The 21611-nt window shown below is 35.3% G+C and overlaps 2 protein-coding genes across 3 annotated transcripts; one reads left to right on the top strand and one right to left on the bottom strand.

Moving 5' to 3' along the window:
- The first annotated feature begins 1795 nt into the window (after positions 1-1795).
- LOC105325017 (mucin-5AC) lies at positions 1796-11647 on the top strand. The gene is made up of 19 exons (XM_011424346.4): positions 1796-1973; positions 3315-3517; positions 3596-3676; positions 3788-3932; positions 4014-4131; positions 4410-4506; positions 4593-4670; positions 4804-4946; positions 5029-5066; positions 5177-5282; positions 5889-6044; positions 6521-6653; positions 7210-7329; positions 7432-7483; positions 7589-7720; positions 8259-8384; positions 8729-10729; positions 10808-10931; positions 11148-11647. The coding sequence occupies exons 1-18, from the start codon at positions 1886-1888 to the stop codon at positions 10915-10917; spliced, it is 3927 nt and encodes a 1308-aa protein (XP_011422648.3). The 5' UTR covers positions 1796-1885; the 3' UTR covers positions 10918-10931; positions 11148-11647.
- Positions 11648-13607: 1960 nt separating this feature from the next.
- LOC105325016 (ras-related protein Rab5) lies at positions 13608-19015 on the bottom strand. 2 transcript variants are annotated; one of them, XM_011424345.4, is made up of 6 exons: positions 18562-19015; positions 17240-17451; positions 16895-17049; positions 16253-16378; positions 15742-15835; positions 13608-14356 (listed from the first exon to the last, which is right to left on the bottom strand). In XM_011424345.4, the coding sequence occupies exons 2-6, from the start codon at positions 17427-17429 to the stop codon at positions 14259-14261; spliced, it is 663 nt and encodes a 220-aa protein (XP_011422647.1). In that variant the 5' UTR covers positions 17430-17451; positions 18562-19015; the 3' UTR covers positions 13608-14258. The 2 variants fall into 2 exon arrangements, with proteins under 2 accessions (XP_011422647.1, XP_011422646.1); XM_011424344.4 differs by lacking the exon at positions 16253-16378 and adding an exon at positions 16099-16224.
- Positions 19016-21611: the final 2596 nt, after the last annotated feature.

The following is a 21611-nucleotide window of genomic DNA, read 5'->3' as shown; positions in this document are numbered from 1 at the left end:
GCCTAAGAGGACAATAAAGAGTTCGTTTTCTGTAAGGCTGCATAGTTCTGCCCCGAGGTTTATATCAAATCTGTTTGATATGCTATTCCACCAGTCATTGTGCAAGTCGGAGAGACTGTAGCAGGAACATGCTGCGTGTGAAAACAGATTTGTGAAATATGAACCGCAGAGCGAACACGTTTGAAGAACACAAGAATCGGCTATGGAAACAAGAAGTTTACATCTAAACTTAAGACGTAGAATTCCGTTGGTATTCACAGTACGTTGAAATCGCCATGCCGTGACGCACGGTCATAGAAAGTAAAAGTCACGGGGTGTCGAGAACCTTAAATTATTATACTCAGGGGTTTGATTTTCACTTATTTATATGTAAAAGTCAATTGGGGTAATTGTCCCTTTGTTAAGTTGAGACAAAGTTAAGTGGCATTGATAAAAAAAAAATTACTAGTCTATTAACAAACTTATTATAACAACAAAGTCAGTATTTTATTTTCCACCAAAGTAGGTGATACGAGTATAAAAGACACAATAAAACTATCTATTTCCGACTCAATATAAATGCCATTTTGTTTACAATTTTTTCCGGACAGGCTCTTCAGCAGTCTTCTGCCTCGATCTTCTATTCATAACTTTTGCAAATAAATAGTTAAAAATTCATCCGTTCATAACGTCCTTCTTTTATGCGTATATTGTTACATTGTAGATGATTTAATGGGACTTAAACACGATTTGAGCTCAAAATTTTCAAAATTCATTTTTTTAAATTTTTATGTCTGGAATTGTTAATATAGATGTTTTCAATGCTTTAACAAAATTTGAAAGTCAAATATCGAGTTACAAGCGAGTTACAGAGGTTAGATTTCTTTGTTTTGTAAACAAAGCTCGAGTCCTATTAATGTTTACATGTCTGTTGTATTGGTATGTTTCTATTTAATATTGCTGTTTGTTGTGAAGAAATTATCTATAAACCATTGAATCAGTCTATCTTGTTTCCACAAGTTATTTTGATAAAGAAATGACAATTTCTTTACTTTACAGTATTTGTAAACAAATATAAGACTCGAGCTTTATTTACATAACAATGACTTAATTCCTCTATATCTCGCTTGTAACATGACTTTTAACATATAGAGTTTGACAAATCATTCAAAATACAAAAGTAAACTATTTTATACATGGAAATCAAAAAATATAATTTTCGTCTAAAACCGTGTCCAGGTTCCTTTAATCATCCATTTTGAATTGATGATATTAAAACCATGCTTTGAATTAGTCTTCTTTTCAAATACTTTTTGAAAAAATATAATAGAAATCTGTGAACATATGTAAATAAGAGCAATTTCCTTTTTTCTATTTGATTTGATGATTACTAATATATTACCGTAAAAAGAGAAAATGACATTCTTGCGCAAGTTTTAGTACTGTAGAAAGCCGATTAGACTCTTAGTAGAAAACCATCCTAAGTGCTCCAAAAAATTTTATTTCTCTTCTATAATAGATTCAGTTATGACTCTGTATCAAATACAGATAGTAAAGAAAGTCTACCCGAAGTATGACGTGAATTTTAAATTATTTTTATCACTTAATTTTATACTGCAGATTTTGTGGCCTGAATATTGTGAGTACTTTACAAAATGCACAATGTGCAAGGTCTTGACTTTATTTAATATAAATATTTACTGAAAGCAATGTCTGGTTTCATACACCGTAATAGTACAATAATTGCTTGGTAAAAGCCCAGAATGAAATTAGACCCTCCGAACAAAGGAGCTGCACCGACATTCAACGATTTTTAAATACCCGTAACATAATTGGAACTGCTACTAGAGAATCGGGTATCTTTGTGAACTGGCGTTCGAGTATAAACAGGACTTTAGTTAATGCAATGTTGATGTACTATGTCATAGGGTGTGTGCTTTCGGTTTGTGTTCAACAAGGGTACCTTCTAAAGCTTCCCGGGGGCCTTAAGCAAGGTAAGTAGATATAAATAATTCATTTAGTCAATGTAACGCTTATTGATTTGTTTGCAATCGAAGAAGTGTTTGTTGATGATCATAAAACAGGTGCGTGTTCTAATCTCATATGATGTCCGAAGCCGAAATCCAAAAGGGAGGTATATATTAGTAATTATCAAGTAATTATCAAATATCTAAATCGAATATTGAATACAGATACATGTACCACTTACCAGAGGCCGCAGCTTTACTTGTGTTTTATTTTAAAAACAATGGATCTTTGTGCCTTTCTCGGGAGTCATTAAGTATATATACAGAAATTAATCATTCTTTATAAATTAAATGGGATTGTTTTCGATTTACAAGATTATATTTTCTAAGGATACATGATTCATATTCATGAATGAATGAACTAGATTTTTTTTATAACGTGCGTGGGTATTTTTAAAATGGCCAAGCCCTCAAGAATGAACTGACATTTCGAAATAAGTGAAACAAATGATATTAAGATGGTTTCAAAAGCATGGTACATTTTTACAAAACCCTACAATTTTCACTTGAGATTGGTGATCTGTGTTTGGGTGTATGAGATGGGGCGACTGTGTTTGGGTGTAATCCACGGGACATACAACGTCACGGTGATAGGACCAGTAAGGGGACTGGATGGTCATGGCCATTTTAAGGCTATATTTACCTCCTTTGGACGGAAAACCTTGAATAAAGATATAAGTAAATTAAAATTAAAATAAGTAAATTTTTTCTTTACTAAATAATTTTTATATGCATGGCCCAAAAGGTCATATTCACAAGTTAAAGGCAGATCTGATGGTGACTTTGTAGACCACCCAGCCTCCTCAAACACCACAGAGTCTCAGAAAAAATCAGTTTTGGCATCACGTTATTTTCAAACATGACGAACCACATGAGATCATCAGTACGAGACCATACATGGTCTGATCCTATATCATTACGCAATCGGTACCAGACAGAACAGCCGAGTTCTAGATAATGACATTTACATCCAAAGAACTGTAAAACATATAGGTTTCTAGTGAAAGAAAAGGGTATTTGGAAACCATTTAAACGGTTATCCTGTTATTAATGTCAGTTTAAATCGGAAATTGGATCCTTTGAGACTGTGGGACCAGACAAAATGTGTTGAAAATTATGTGATACGTTAACACCTATACTGGAATGCGTTTTGGCAGCAAAAAAAAATTCCACCAAATAAACAACAATACCGTAAAATGAGGAAATATCCCGGCAGGCTTAGCAATGTCAACGTTATGATTTTAATAATGTAAATGCTTTATACTAATATATGGACGATGTTTACCGTAAATGTACAAATTTTTGCAGATTTAGTTCAAGGCAAGGTGTACCAACATTTTTCACCATCTCCAAGATGGCGACGTGACACGAGCCGTTTGTCCTCCAAGTTTCGTCTATTTATAGTAATTGGTGGGCGTCCGATAACACTGTCCTTAACCTTTAACCCACGATTGTCTGGGTGTGTCAAGGTCTATTCCCAGCAAAAGGAAACTTGCCACAGTCAACAATGGGTCAGTGATTTATGAAGATTTACACTAGTTTTTGTACTATGTTGATTCTCCTTCACTCATCTAAACCACTGTTTACAGAATGGCGACAGGTTTTACCAGGACCCACGGCACAGTGCATCGATTCAAGTCAAAGGTTCCAAAGACGGACATCATGATATGGTATGTAATATGGTATGAAAAAATGGCAGGCTAATTCAATTATATAAACAGTTTGCTCTAATGTTTTTAACCACATATGATAATAACAACTTACATCGTGCATTTTTTCAGTCCGGTTTTTTCACCTACGGTCATCATAACCACTATATTCAGTCAGTATCCAGAATAAAGTCCTCAGCCAGGGAATCACGTGTGTCCTTCATTGTCTCAAAGAAAGGACAGATTGCAGATCTCAGATCAGATTATATTGAATCAGGTAAGTAAACGTTCTCTGTCTGAAACAATACTAGTATTGAAGCCTATTTACATAAGCATATATCAAGGTGTCTTCTTTTAGATACATCTACCTTGCAATATAAACCTTTAAGGAAGAATTACCCACTCCGCCATAAGAGATCGAGTTCGGTAAACAAAGTGGAACTGTTCCTTGCTGTAGACAACAGTATTTACCAATTGTAGGTATTCCTATTATGAAGAGAACAATTTGTTTTATATTAAAGTATATCTTAAAATGTTTGATATTTTTAAAATAATCTAGATATGTTTGCAATATACATGTGCTAGCTTTGTACATAGTGTTATATAGTAAACTAAACGCATTTGCAAAACAGGATTGATAATGTGGAACAAAGGAAAACATTCAAATGCCAATTAGTATACTAGTAGATAGATTAATATTTTTCAAAAGAGTCGCGGAATTTGAACGATTTATAATTGTTCTTGTCCGTTATAGTTGGAACCAACAGAATGCTAACATCTCAGAGGAGCAAGAGAGGCGGAACGCCACCATCGCTGATATCAAACAATACTACGCCCTCCTCATTAACTCAGTAAGTCAGCCATGTTGTTTTACGATATAATCCCTGTAAAGATATAATGGAAGCCAGAATAGTTGCAGTGTTCTTTTACTTTCAAGGTTGATGGGCGGTACAAAAACTTTCAAGGTGGGTCGTTTACGATGGACGTTATATTTGCTGGGATATACATAGCAGAGGTGAAAAGAAGTCCAATGAACTGCACTTTCCATGCTTAAATGACCATCCTTGCATACACATGCACATGCGCGCTCATTTGCATGTACGCATTTAAAATCTATGAAAGTATATGATAATTTGATGATTTTTAAGACAGAAAACTTATGGACAGGAAGTGCGAGTGAAGAAAATACAATAGACTCATTCGAAGCTCTTGATTCCTTTGAGGCATGGCGGACTTCAATGTTAGGCTCGGGATCTATTCCAGATCATGATCACGCTATGCTGTTTACACGGTCTGTATGCTTTTAAGAATAAAAATATAATGTTTTTTCTGCAATGAATTCTAAATAATTAAAACAAAACCTTACTTTTCAGGTATGACATTGCACTTAACAATCAGACGGACACTACAGGTATGTTGTTATATAATTGAAATCATTGTTGTCATCAATTAGAAAAAAAACCCAATTTATTTTAAAATAAGATAATTAAGTGTTAAAATCATTGGTATACTATTTTGCAGGACTAGCATACATAGGCTCTATCTGTTCATCCAAATCCTTTTCTCTTGTCGAAGAAAATTTTGACTTCATTAGTTCCGCTATTGCAGCTCACGAATTGGGCCATAGGTAAGAGAAACTCGTCTGTTATTTAAAATACGTTCTACGCTAAAACCTTTTCAATTTTTTTCTAATATATAATTCTATGTTTAAGAGGGCCGGATGGTCGTGGCCATTTCTAGACTGTTTTTTATCTCCTTTTGAAGAAGAGTTCTGTATAAAGATACTCAGAAACTCAAATAAAAAAGCTAATATTTATGGAATGTTTCTTTACTGAATAATAGTTTATAGCCTAACAAATCATATGTTTAAAAAATCAAGGTACATCTATTATAAATGGCTAATTTGTTGACCTCCTTAAAATATTATGTCTGTGTTGAAAATATCTAAAGGTCGTTATGTATTTACTAACAAGTATAATTATATTTTTATAATATGATGTCTTGTTTGAAAATATCTGGAGTTAAAAAAAACCCAGCTAGTTATGTATTTACAAACTAGTATTGTTATAATTTTTGTCTGTGTATCTGTATACATATACCTTTCTAACTCAACAGCTTAAATATGGTGATTAAATTTAATCATGTTTGATTAATAAAAGTACATACTATATTTCATTTTCTTTTAAAACGTTTGGTTGAAAAATACCATTTAATTAAACAATATATGATTAAGTTTAGGGGCCACGCACGAGGCTGTCGGGAATAACACATGCCCGGATGATGGTTACGTCATGTCCGCTGTCGTCATCCCGCGGGCCGGTTCTACCAATCCCTGGAGGTTCTCTTCCTGCTCCATGACCCAGATAACAAACCATATCAACTCTCTATCGTAAGTCAAATTCCTTCAAAGCTCTCTTTTATCAGTTAAATTCCTTCAAAGTCTCAATCGCAAGTCAAATCTCTTCTAAATTCTCTATCGTAAGTTAAATTTCTTCAAAATTTCTCTCTTAACTCAAATTTCTGCGAAGTTCTCTTTCTTAAGTCAAATATTTTCGAAGCTTTTATTGTTATTATCTTTTAAGATTTCTTTCGTAAGTCAATTTCTTCGAAGCACACTTTCGTTCGTCAAAATCTTCTGTAACCTTTCTTTTTTGCAAATCAAATTCCTTTGAAGCTCTTAATCGTTACCAAGGTCCTTCAAAGATGATGTTTCATCAATACCGGTAATTAGTTGATCACTCTTTAGATGCACAAAACTTTTGGTTATGGTTTTTCATTGGTACTGCTAGGTCGCTCTTAGATGTCACTGCTTTATAAGTTTGTTTGTTTTTTATTGCAATAAGATTTGTTTTCCGTTGCACGCAGATCTAACTGTCTATTACAAGAGACATCAACCGCTGAAGCACTACAGGGTTTTACATACAGCTCCATTGGTCAGATGTACACGGCAGACAAACAGTGCGAGCTCAGTATCGGCGACGGGTCCGTCATTTGTAGGGTAAGCTAGTGAAATACCAATGCTTCAATGTTTGGTGTAATGCTTGGCTTTCCTTATCCGTTGCAAGTCCAAGTTTAGATGCCATATAAAGTCCGGCAGCTAAAGAACGCTAAAAGTGGAAAAATTAAGATGTATTTGATGTGCATCATCATGTCTCTCAGTCCCCAGCACTATGGCCGCTATTTCATTCATGTTCCCTCTGTATCGTGTTTCAAAATCGAGCATGTTTCACCTCACGAGAATTCTTCCAACTTGCATTCATGTTATAGCTGAGTACGACCAAGAAAGGAAAATATACCTAATCAAAATACATTTTAATTTTTTACGCGACACTTTGAATTCATTCGCATCAACTGACGGTCTTTTATTTTGATTCTCCTATCAAACACAAAAATAGTTTTCAATATTCATATATATTTGCCGTTCAACTTTATAACACTAAAACACGATAGTCTTTCACTTTATTTTATAATAAATCGCATCCAAGCTAAATATTTGCGTAGTCATTTTTAATAGCCATCACTTCTTAAATTTATTTTCAGTAGATTATTTGTAGGATATGTATAGCTCATCCAATGTCCATGAAATATGCACGAGTCTGAAATGCAGATCCCCGGATGGTAGGAGTTGTAGCGCCATTCTGCCGGCCGACGGAACTACTTGTGGAAATCATAAGGCAAGTTAATCCTAATACATCATGATAGGACGTGTATGGTTTTTTTTAGGACCAACATAAAATGAGTATAAATCTATAATGTCATTTCTTTGTATTCTACAGTGGTGCCAAGATGGAACTTGTTCCTACAATAGCTCTAGTCCAAGTGCTGATGGTTGGTTTTGTGCTTGTATTATTAGTTTATCTTCAATTTTTTCTGGACGTAGAAATTACATGTTGCAGATCATCTTTAAATAAACAGTAAACTTTTTTTTTTTAGAAAACTGTTTATTTGGTGACGAACCAGGCACTTTTTGTTCAGATATGATATCGAAAAAACCTTGGGGTTGTTATGGTAACGACTACTGGAAGTGTTGTCATTCTTGTGAGTCGATCCGGTCCAATGACAAGAGTGAGTTCATTGTGTGTTAAAAAACACAGCAGTATATTAAACACGACTATACGGAATATGCTTACAATCTTATTGTTTATGAAGTCTGATAATATTTTTGACACAAAGAAAAAACATTATTATAATGTGTAATAGATCATATTAAATATTTAAGTTTATCGTTTGATAGAAGCAATTTTTAAACAATGTGTAAGTGGATTTATTTAATTAATAGAAGCCAAGTGATGTAAAATATACATTAATTTATCAAATAGAACTTCGATATAATTATATGTATTATTATGATGTTTATTTACCAACGGATGATGATTTGATTTCTATAAAGTAGTCCTTTTTACTGCTACCTATCGACGTTATTTTTAATTAAAAGGTAATCGTAAAGTTTTCGACAAATACTTGGTGCGCGGGTCGTCAAGCTCATAAGGAATCTCCATCATTTCAATGACTGAGTCCATCTGTTTTATTACCCCTAAGGTTTAAATATAACCAATTTTTAAAAAAAACGAATTTTTAGTTTTATTTTTTTAATGATTTGCAGGTTGTCCATTCGGAGATCGGAGTGACTGTTCCTTTATGACCCCCATCCGCCGTACATACTGCTATGACCAAAAAATAAATAACGAATGCTGTGGTTCGTGCAAAAAATTCTCCACAAATATATCAGGTAATTTTTAAATTCAATCATTTTCATTACAACGGAACGCCTTCGTGTGTATTTAATTATCAAATGATACGGTATGGTAATTCTTTAAAACGCATTTTACATACAAGCGTTCTGATATTTATCTATAGATTTTGATTCCTCTCTATTCATTGGTTTTGTATTTAATTAGTATATAATTCTGGACGTTTATTCCTATGATTTGAGACAAACTCACTTGAAAAAAAAACCCCAACATGTGCAATCAATCCCAATCTCACTCGTTTTGTTAAAGAGTATAAATCATATCAGTGACAACTATTCCATTAAAATAAAAAATACCCAATATTTAATGAATTCATTTAAAGGCTGTGAATATGGAGATAGAGTGGCCACGTGTCTTACTGTAGACTGTTCCGGACAACAAGCAGCAGTGAACTGTTGTTTAACATGTCGAAACGAAACAACAACACTCGCGTCAACTTCAACGACATCGACAACCAAACCAAGCACAACAACATATACATCACTGAGCAAGTCAGAAACATCAACAACAACTAGGATAATCACAACTATGACAACAAAACCAAGTACAGCAGCAGTGACAACAACCACTGGAATCCAAAGCTCAGTAACAACACCAAGCACAACAACAATTTCAACACCAAGTACTTCAAAAACATCAACAACAACCAGTAGAAGACCAAGCTTAACAACAAAACCAAGTACAGCAGCAGTGACAACAACCACTGGAAGCCAAGGCTCAGAAACAACACCAAGCACAACAACAATTTCAACTCCAAGCACTTCAAAAACATCAACAACTAGGATAATCACAACTTTAACAACAACACCAACTACAGCAGCAGTGACAACAACTACTGGAAGCCAAGGCTCAGAAACAACACCAAGCACAACAACAATTTCAACTCCAAGCAATTCAAAAACATCAACAACTAGGATAATTACAACTTTGACAACAACACCAAGTACAGCAGCAGTGACAACAACCACTGGAAGCCAAAGATCAGTAACAACACCAAGCACAACAACAATTTCAACTCCAAGCACTTCAAAAACATCAATAACAAGGATAATAACAACTTTGACAACAACACCAAGTACAGCAGCAGTGACAACAACCACTGGAAGCCAAAGCTCAGTAACAACACCAAGCACGACAACAATTTCAACTCCGAGCACTTCAAAAACATCAACAACAAGGATAATTACAACTTTGACAACAACACCAAGTACAGCAGCATTGACAACAACCACTGGAAGCCAAAGCTCAGTAACAACACCAAGCACGACAACAATTTCAACTCCGAGCACTTCAAAAACATCAACAAAAAGGATAATTACAACTTTGACAACAACACCAAGTACAGCAGCAATGACAACAACCACTGGAAGCCAAAGATCAGTAACAACACCAAGCACAACAACAATTTCAACACCAAGTACTTCAGAAACATCAACAACAACCAGAAGAAGAACAAGGCTAACAACAAAACCAAGTACAGCAGCACTTACATCACCAAGCACATCAACAACCAGCATAACAAGTTTAACAACAAATGCAACACAAAGTATTTCTACAACATTTAAAACCAATACTAATTCAAGCACAACAACAACACCAAGCAATACAACAACAAAAATGTTCACAACAACCCCAGTGCCAACTACTGCCACATCAAGCACATATGATATCTCAACACCAACAACTTTATTAACAGCATCAACCACTGCTCTATCAACACGTGCTCCAACGACATCAACTCCAAAAAATTCAACATTGCCAGCAATTCTCACAACAACTACAAATTTTGCTCCAATAACAACAAAAACACCGATTACATCCACTGTTTTGACAGCCACCAATGTTGAGTTCGCTTCATCAACGAGTGTTTCAATAACATCAACAAATCTTCCGTTCACATTCAAAACAACAACTCCTGAGCCGGAAACAACACAAACTTTATTCTCAAAGATGCCAACAACAAATTCTATAAATAACTCTACTCCAGTATCAACAGCATCGGTATCTGAAACATCAACAATAACAATGCCCTCCACAACAACAACAGAGACATCAGTTGAAACAGTTTTACCAGACACATCTACGTCGTCAACAAAAACAACCGCAATAGAGTTCATTTCAACAACTGCAGTGACAACAAAGGAAACAGTTAAAGAGACAACAACAGAAACAACTAGAGAGACAACAAAGGAAAGTACAACAAATGAAACAACTAAGGAGACAACACTGTCCCCGGTCAGTACGAGCGCTGGTTTTGAAGCACGGACCACACAACTGTCTCTACTGTCGGGTGACACAGAACGCCCGTCTGTAACTCAAGAATGTAAGTCAGGCGCATTTTAATCAAATCATTGTTTTAAATTATAGCTGTTGTTGTAAACTCTCGATTTTTTTATTTTAGCATGGTTTCCTTTAGTTATGGCTGCCATCGGCATAGCAGTTGTTCTGCTGATTTTATTCATAATTTTGAAAGTAAGGAATCAAAGGAAAGCTCAGTGTTACGATCTATAAAGCTGCCTCTTTAGGTAAATATACCTGTATACTTGTGTAGGTAACTATACCTGTATGTTTGTGTAGGTAAATATACCGGTATGTTTGATATAAATAGACTAACTCTACCTAACAAATTGTCATCAATTAATTCAGCATTTGAGGTTTTTTCCTATCGATTTTGATTACAAAATTCATATTTTAAAACAGTTAGAACAGAGCTATAACAATGCATCTTGTGATATTTACAGGAATACCAAGGAAACGGAGTATGTCGATTTAGAGATAACAGTTGACAACCATATTTATAATTAGCATTCCCACCGGTAACGGTCGGGTACCACCGTGGCGTACTCCATACAAACCCAACATCGTATAAACGATGGCCAACTTGTACGTGTGACAATACTAGTCAACTAGCCACCAACCTCTCTTGGTTCCGTCTCCTTTGGTGACTTTTCTTGTGGTCAACAAAATGTTGTCACTGTGAACCAAGACAGCTGGCTTCCATATCAACACAACAGCCTCCTCCCATGGAAATGTGTGGGAACTATGGAACGCAAACTAACTACAATGCTTCCGCTTATTGGTATTGTATCATAATTCTTGACAAGAGAAGCAGTAAAAAGAGTAACGGATTAATGCGCTAGAAATTGACAGATAACATAATTTTTACAGGATTCCAGCATATCTTAATGAATTGTGGAAAATTATGAACTTTTGGAAAATCAAGATGGTCCAAATTAGGTATTTGGACTTTAAAAAAATCCTAAATACATGTAATTGAATTTTGTCCAAGTCAGCAAAAATGTTTGGAAATTTTAAAATCAAGTAACACTTCTAAAAAAGCGCATGCAAAGAAGCAAGAGCAAGCGTGATGTCGAAAGAACCTGACTTCATCTTGAACCAAAATTTTCGGATACATTTTTTGCTCTGCGCGGGGGTGTTAAGGAAGCATATGGAATATGAGTTACATGTAATTCCGTGAAATCACAAATCTTAATTATTATGTAAATACTCAAATATCTAAGCAACTAAACGTAGATCGAAAACAAATAAAAAATACTGAAGACAATTTTTTTCCAGATATTAGTTTGTATTACGTAGATTTACACATTGATGACGTCATGACTAAAAGTTGAATGTCGTGTGATTTTGATCGGAAAGCATTGTAAACATATTTAAAATATAACTAATCTAAGAACTCTAATAAAGTATTGTGGTGTGATTTATTGAGAATTGAACATAAGAATACTGGGGGAGATGTTCGTTTTATCAATCATTCGCTAAAAGGTATGTAAATTTGCTTTTATTTCTCGGCCAGGCTTTCCTCTGTCGTTGTTTTCGATATAAAAATCCGACTAGAACAACACTACCCCGTGTATATTGAACTTGAAATTTTATACGTATCGTTAGTTTGATCAATGCTTAAATTGAAAAGTGCTGCTAGAATCCCATGTTGTGTGTTGTTTTAATGCAATATGCCGTTTTCCGTGCAATCTATATAAAAGTTGGGAAGGTTTTAGGAGAACCGGATAAATAACTTTTTAATAAGGAAAAACATAGGATTCTAGCAGCGGTTTTGATTAAACTGAGATTTTTTGCTTTCACTTGGTATGTTTATTTTATTTTTGAAACCGCGGGGTAGTGTTGTTCTATCTCATTTTATGTTAAGGAATATACGTAAGCTATTTATAGTTGTCACGTGATAATGCACCAATGTGACAGTTATGTACTACCCGATTTTATTGAACTGACATCTATTTTAAAGGATAATACTAAGTTTTTGATCTTATTCAAAATAATATTTTAATTTCACGATTTTGAATATAACAGTCAAAATAAGACGCTAAATAGCCCATATGCTTCCTTAACACCCCCGCGTGGTAAATTCCTGACAGAAACTATCATTACATCAACCAATTTATTTATATCAAGGCCGTATCTTTCTGAATATCAATCGCAATTACTTGATACAAATGTGTCCGACACAACCCAACTTGTTCTGATGGAACAGTTTACGACCGGAATCTGTGAAGTGATGTCAAATGTATCAAAATTCCCATAACCTTGATATTTTCCTTCTGTCTAACTGTTTTATTGTCGACTCATATGTTTAAGTCACGAAATGACATGGACACTCAACTGTAAATAATTATAAATGTACAACTAAAGTCAGACATTTTGTGATGGACGAATTGTTGCCGGAAAATGGAATTCTAATTTATTACATATCAAATGTTTATATGTACTATATAGAAAATAAAATAATAATTTATTTGAATGTAGCACGTGATTTAATGTTCATATAAGCAAATGCCATAAAGTATAGATAATCACATATCTTCGGATAACCAAATCAAGTATTCGTTTTGATTGAAAAGTTTCTTTGATTTCTAGGGTCAGTGAGTTAATGTGTAAAAGATACATCTTGTTTTTGTCTCGGTAACCACAGTGAAGTGTTCAACGAACGAAACAGACATAAAACGTTCCCTTATGAAGCAGGAAGATGCAGGTTTATCCTTTACTTTTCTCCGTCTGTTTTATTTACTGTACAATCATAAATTGCTATCATACACATGTCTTTTGGAAACAAACACGGCTCAGTTAATTTCAATATATACATGTACATGTAAAGTGACGATCAAAAATGGAAGAACATTAGAGTGCACCATTCTCTGTAAAGTTTATACAAATCAATAACAGTTAAACCAAATACTCAGTTTTAATTACAAGTCAAACATCATTGCATTTGTTAATAAACTTAAAATAAATTTCCTACAAATCCTTTACTTATGAATGTGCATGTAAATAAACAACCACTACGTTTTCTTTTGATTTCGCCGCCCTGACAGCTTTTTCAAAGAGAAATGATAAAAAAAACCTCACTGATCCCGATGTATTTGGCACTGAGAACATTATATGAATAAAGTATCAAATGGAGTGAGGGAAAAAGAACTTTCAATCTTGATAAAGATAATCTTTTCTCTGCCAGTATGAAATAGATCTATATGTACTAGAGGTCAACGTACATGTAATTTACCTATTCAGCATTAAAACCTGTTATCAAACACTGCTATTTCATGAACTTGATAAACTTATAAAAACTAGAATCTATTTTCTCGTTTTATCATACATATACACAAAACACAAGGTGACATTTGCATTATTATATCACAGGTAAAGGAAGTCAGTATTCTTACAAGTAACTGAAGTAAGATTAATTTCACGTGTTCAAGGTGAATGGAACATGCAGAAGCTCCCCTGCACATTTAACGAGTGTCAGAGTTTGATTATCACAAATCGATCAATGCCGGTTTATAATCCTTTGTTCACAATATCACGTGTTGCTGGTCTCCCCTTCAACAGGCACACCCCCCTTTCTCTGTCCTCTCCACGTTCGTGGGTCGGACGGTGGTAGAATTCGATTCGGGGGAAGACTGAGCAGCTATTTTGGCGGCTGTAATGGGAACAACATAACCTTCATATACATTCCTTTGAAAAAAAAATCTAGTTATTTAATAAACTGTAATTTTATAGTGTATCAGTTAACCCCCCCCCCCCCCGATCCCCCAGCCAATGTCAAATATGATAACTTCTAGCATGGTAACTGTGGACCAACGCGTGGATCTTTTCTTGGTGTCATTAAGTTTATATTTATTCGTTATTTTCATCATGCGCGGATCTAGAGGGACCCCCTCCCCATATTTTTTTCTTGAGAAGCATAAAGAGCGGCCACCCAGAACGTCTGTTCAGCAGAGGCCGCTCGCGAGCGCTCGCTAAAATTCGTTAGAGAGATGTGGCACTCAACTGCACTGCCTGAAGTGTATAAAAAGGTGTTCGAATACAGGTGATTTGTTTCGGTTTTTATAAGCTGACTGAAGAATCCAGTCGAAATAGGAAATGAATTATAAATGCGAATAAGGAAAATGGGCTACTTGGCCCACGGTCAGTAAGCGTGTGCGGTTTCTGATGATGTAAGGATCACTGCGACTGCTCCATAGAGAGTACCAAGACTAGAAGAAACACGCCATCTTATGACAATGCCATATAACGATACATAACCCTTTCTACTGTATTGTATTGATTTAATTATGGGTAGTATATCTGGGTCTGATAGCATCCTGTACATCACTCAATAAAGAAAACGAGAAAAGCTGTCAATGTGACAGAAAACCGGGTTTCCTCTAGTGTGAACAGTATCCATAATCCATTTGTCAACCCTGATTTGATAAACACTACCTACAGAGATAAAAAGGCGTAATATACATGTGTCAATGTCATGTTGTAAGTTTTGTATTTACACCATCCAGTAAATTCAAAATTTACAACATGACACATGTATTATTTTGCCAAAAAATTAAAAAAATAGTTCAACTGATAGTATTTTTTTTTTAATTTTTAATAAAATTATCAAAAAAAATAAAAATCCAAGTAATATGCACATCTCTGATATATGTACAATCGATCTGCAAAAAAACAACTTCCTATTATGATAACTGCAGGAAGATTTATCCGTACAATAGGGGTACCCTTTTTGTAGCCGCCCGCCCGCCCGCCATTTTCACCATATCAATAATATTATTATCTTAATTGAATTGTATTTACATATAGTGAGGTCAGTTGAAACAATTCAAATGAGAACTATTTAGTTTGGTATTATGTGTAAGTAAATAGGGAACTTTGGGACAGTTCGATCTGAAGCTAATTAATTCGTTATTTTTAACTTTTCGGTACAGGTTCATGTACCATTTGCATTAACTGGTTAAAGTGTGTATGTATGTATTTGTAAATAAGTATTGTTTGTGTGTATATTGAGCTGTACAGTACAGTGTATATACTGACCTAAATTAGTGAAGACATCGTCTACATTCATTCCTGTTTTAGCGGAAACCTCCGTAAACATTAGTCCATTATTACTGGCAAACTCCTTGCCGTCCTGAAAAATAAGGATAGTATATAGATAGACGATACCTGATAACGTTTGAATAAATTTATGAGCGAGTTTTCTTTTTCATTATCGAAACTTTTTAACAACCAATGCATTGCCTTATATGTAAAAATATTTCACGTTGAATCTAAGGCCAATTATGACGCTTCACCACTCGAACATGCTTGACTGTAAAGTGGCATCATGCATCATACCCGGGTCTCGGCAAAGGATCGCGACACTAGCTTCCGAGGGGAAGTATAGAGTCATACCTCGTAGGGCACCGCTCTCAAGTCATTAGATAGGTCTGACTTATTCCCCAGCAGAATAATGTAACTACACGAGCCTCCAAAGTCGATTATCTCCCTTGTCCACCGTTGTGCCTCCTTAAAGGACACCTGTAAGACGTAAACAATGGAGTCTTACCTCTGTAGGTATAACCCTGCCCTCGCTGGCCATGTCGGCCTTATTGCCGACTAAAGCAATGACGATCTGAGAGTTAGCTTGCTGAGTAAGTTCCTTAACCCAAGCTTGAGCACGCGAGAAGGAAGTCTAGAAAGAACAAGAGTGAAATGTGAGCAGCATGCTAGATGAGGTCAACCGCCTTAAGAGATTAAAGAAGCCAGTGGCTTTTTGAGAGAGCAAACAAAAGCATGTGTCGTTAAACAAAAAAGAAAAACGTCCAATCGCGTTATTCCAAAAGCAGTATCATAGATAACGATATAATGTAGAGCACAAAACAAGCATGCCTTATATACATGTTCCTTGATCAAACTAAAGATTTGATAAAAGATACGAAAAGAAAATACCATAGCTAATCAATCAAAAATGAACTAGGAGGAAGGAATGAAAAAAAAATTGTGCAATAATACTTTCAGGAAAGGTATTTGTGAACTGATTTAGAATATATATCATTCATTAAAATGTGACACACTTAGAGTTAAAAACTTAGTAAAAAAATGCATATCGAATGTTGAATTTGTTAAAATTTTCACTCCACTCTCTCTCTCTCTCTCTCTCTCTCTCTCTCTCTCTCTCTCTCTCTCTCTCTCTCTCTCTCTCTCTCACCTGACTGGTGATGTCATAGACGACCACGGCGGCCGGGGCCCCCCGGTAATACATCGGTGCCAGACTGTGGTACCTCTCCTGTCCCGCCGTGTCCCAGATATCAAATTTAATGGCGGTAGAGTTCTGTACGTTTATCGTTTTTGTCAAATATGCAGCTGAAATAAAAAAGAATAACTGTACACGATCATACGTATATTCTCCAAGCACTATATTGTCTTATAGATAGATGTGAATAACTCTGTTAAACATCGATCTTAATGTCTTACAACAAAAGGTATATGTTATCGAGAATTCTCTTTACAGCGTCCCCCTTTCACTAAATGTGCTCCAGACTTATCAAAATACCTCCAATTGTAGCTTCTCCATTCTCGTTGAACTCCCCTCGCACAAATCTTAAGGCTATACTACTTTTTCCTACTCCGGATTCCCCCAGAAGAACTAGTTTGATCTGCTTGGACTTTCCTTCCGGACCATTCCGCGCGCCACCTACTGGAGGACCGGAAGCGCGACCGTTTGGTCGTTTGGCTGAGCTCATAGCAAATAAACTCGAGTTGAATCTGTAAGAAAACAAATGGTGGTATCCTTAGTACGAGAGAATGGTAATCATATTTCCTACCAAGTAACTATTGTAAGTTCAATGTGTGTGAAGTTTAAGGGGTTAACGTTTGTAAATTAACAGGAGAATTTCTATTCCTATGTACAAAGAAAACAGCCAAAAAATGGGAAAATAAAACAAACAAGAAGGAAGGTAAAAAATGTAAATGCAGGAAATTTTTCGCGACTTTTATGAGGTGTGAGAACCAATACTGAATGAATTATATCAGTTGTGAGTATCTTCAGATATCAAGGGGGAACTAAATCGGAGGAAATAGTTTGTGCTACTATGCCATGATATAAGCTGAAAAGGATGGCAAAGTCACATTACTGTTTTGCATAAACATATTGTTCCAAGGGCCACATAAACATCAGAATAAGAGGCTACTTCCTGCATAAGTGCGCCGAAAAATTAATAAAGATTAAACAGGCACGTAGCATCAGGGGGGGCCAGGGGGGGCCTGGCCCCCCCACTTTTTCTCGCAGCAACAAATTTTTTAAAATTTACATATTAAAAAATGAATTATAATGGAGTTGGCCCCCCCACTTTTTTGGAAGTTACTAAAAAATTGATATGAAAATTAGGAAATGAGTAGTCAAATGGAAGGTACCCCCCCCCCCCCCCCCCCCCCACGGATTAGGATTTTGAAGATTTTTGGAAACTTTAAATTAATTTTTTTCTTTTTCTTTTTTTTTTTGCTTGTCAAGATTTTTTGGATGGGTCTGGCCCCCCCACTTTCAAAAACGATGCTACGTGCCTGTTAAAATTAGACATGTTTCTGACAGTGCAGGCATTTTGTGATGCACCTTATCAGCCGACCAATAAATCCATATTTATAATAATGTCCTTCACCTGACAGAACAGGAAGAAACTCTTTGGCGACCCTCTTTTCTGAGATCCCTGGGGGTATGGTGACGAACAGAGAGTGACCATATAAATAACATAGACTCACGCCTTGTACATAGTGGTTTATCAATATTAAAACGTGTACATACACATTTGTCCAAGTCGTATAACAGCTGATCATTAACTCAAACAAAAGTACAGTTAAGATAATTGTTATTTTAATTACCTGATATACTAGTTTATCCTTGATTAAGACAGGTAAACAATTAGATGATTATTGAGACGGTGAAGAACCGAGCTGTTTTCCTCCCCATAACAGTGATCTGATGAACCAGTCTGGGGAACGCCCCCTTCTCACAAAACGGTTCCTCCAAAGATCGGATTCTGTCTTTGTAACAAGTTCCGGTATCCTTGATTCCCTGTCGGTGGAAGTGTCCGATGCTGTACAAGTTGTGGTAGATCACGCTAAATGTTCAAAGTATCCCACAGCAATAAGACACGAGACACTGATATAAGCACACAGAAATAGGGATGATATCCAAAGTGGATATTTAAATGTGCGTGTTTACATATCAATGACTCAGTCTGTTATTGTACATATAGTCAGTGCTATCCCGACCAAACCAATTTCCCGTAATATCTTAATTTAGAATTCCATGTCATCGGATCAATATATTAACTTTTTATGCATATTTGTATATATTTCTTATATTATTAATACACGTAAATACTGTGGCGACACGCCCCCTCATACATGTCATCGCACTAGTTGTCACCGCGAATGTCAACTCGAGCAGGAGGAAGTCCAGGTCTGATTAATCGTTCCATGTGTAATTTTTCTTTAACCTTTACTGTGGTGGATCAAAATATCAATTTGAGCACTGCATAGGAAAAACTATACAGAGAGTCAAAGTGTGGACTGTGTGCGAGGTTTTTTTTTTTTGGGGGGGGGGGGGGGGTGAAAGTTTCACATACACAAAATACAGACAAAAATATGTATATTCGAGATTTTAATTTTATGTAAAAATCACTACACATCTTTAAAAACAACTTTGTGTAATCAGGGTGCCTATATAAAATATATGAACTACACGAAAACGTCCGGAGACGCGCGCTATAGGCTCAGTCAAAACAAAGCCAATGTTCTAAATCTAAAATGAACAAATCATTCATGTAATGCACATCTATTTTTAAATGGGGGATGAACAGAGAAGGAACATGGTGACGATTTAGTGTTAACTACTTTTTGGTCTATTCAAATCTGAATTTTGGTGAACAGGGAAGCGATTAACTCGTATCCAAATACATAAGTAGAAACTTGAGGGTTTTTTCTTTATAAGTATTTCTCCATTAACTGTTTGAACTATTTGTTGAACTTAACAATATAATTAATTTAAAAATCAAAGTCTACGAATTCCTTTTTGGCATTCTGATTTGATACAATTATGAAAAAGTTTTATAAAGTTTTAAAGGTCACGTGAGATGATAATTAATATTTTCAAATTAGAGAAATATTCTGTTTACAAAGGAAAATTAATATTACATGCATCATACTCACCAAAACAACAACTTTCTTCAGTAGGATGTGTTGAAGTGTTTTGTATAGTCTGTGTTAAAAATATCGTCGTGCGCGTAATTATCATTTTTCTTCTTCTTACTCCGAAAATCTATATGAATCTATCTGAGCACTCTTGCAAGTCAAAGTGTTCGGGAAATATTTTGCCTTCTCTCTACAATCTACTTCAATATTTAGTTTCTTTTTGTCCTGTTTTTTCTTATCTGCCTTCTTTTTTTTATTCGGTCAAAAAGAACATATTTGGTTTTTTTTTTAGTTTTAGAAGAGGGTTACTAGAATCTTTGATTTTATTTTGATGAATGGTAAAACTGTCGATTCTCTTGTCCTTAGGTGGATTTTTTTTTTCATAATCATTATTTTAATATAAAAAATCTTGTTCATGGCCGATTCGCACGCACCACGATCAATTCGTGTACGCATGGCGTAAGTGTGACGTACGTTTCCTGTGCGTTCAATTTATATGTTGTTAGTGTGCACAAGCGACTTGCAGTCAACGTACGTGTAACGCATGGGACAAGTGAGATCGCCGTATGTCATCCGAGCAATTCAAATCGAACGGTCATCTTACGGGTTCCCTGAGTGAAGCCAAGTACAGCGTACGTTTTCAGATCTTGCAAGGAAACCGTGGTGATTATTGTACTGTACATACCTGCGTGCTTACGTAAAGCGTACGTCCTTCCAATATCGTAAGATGCACTTGCGCGTCTCTCAAGATTTTCATTAAAATCTGCCCGTAGACTACCCGTAAAAGCACGTACGACGTATTGTGTCTAAGGCTTAACTTTGGGTACTACATGTACCAATGAATGGATGGCTCTATCCTTTAAAAAATTTAGATTATTGAGAATCAAAATTAGTTCTCATGTACAAATTTTGATTATCAATAATCTAAATTTTGTAAAGGACGTCTCTCCAACCTTCGAGGTATTTTTTTTTTGCCCACAATTAACGGGTTTTACAACTCTACTTCAAACCCTAAGGGAATCAAGTTCAATGGAAAAACATTTTAAAATTACTTAACCAGTGTTGAATGTCGTATTTACGGGGGAAAATACTGGTACTGAGAAAAAAACTTAAAATTTTTAAAATATATATCATAAATCATAAATCAAAAATGATTTAAACACCAAGGAACGTTACGTGTTTAGATTTAATGGTTAAATGTGAAATCGACTTCCGCAAGCCCCATACACGGCTCCTCTCTATAGAAGAGTTACAGTACAGGCAATACGGAGCATTAAACCCGGCCATTCCTGGGGTTGGTTAATCCTTCCCGCGATTGGTACATCGCGGTATTCACTTCAGTCCGGTATACGCCACAGGGTTGTGATGAAATACTCTTATTCACCACATAAAAACATCTTCAACAGTACAATTTCATGTTGGTAAATCTAATTAAAAATTGTAATATTATTGTCGACTGATTTAGCACTTGAATGTTTTGTATAAAATAAAATAATTAAAAAACACTAGAATGTTTTGTATAAAATAAAATAATTAAAACAATCTAATCTATTGATAGATGACAATTTTCCGGAATAAATTAGTTTTTAACACATTTCACTGGAGTGGTGAACAAATGATATTACATCCTGGAATATTCAAAACAAAACTAGATTAAAACTTCAACTATACATGTATTCATTCATACAAAACTCTAATCATCAAACAACATTTAATAAGTGACAAAATTTCACACA

Source organism: Magallana gigas, chromosome 2, assembly GCF_963853765.1.
Source record: "Magallana gigas chromosome 2, xbMagGiga1.1, whole genome shotgun sequence".
Classification (NCBI taxonomy): domain Eukaryota; kingdom Metazoa; phylum Mollusca; class Bivalvia; order Ostreida; family Ostreidae; genus Magallana; species Magallana gigas.
The sequence above is the reverse complement of the archived record's forward strand: the minus strand, read 5'-3'. Positions and strand labels throughout refer to the sequence as shown.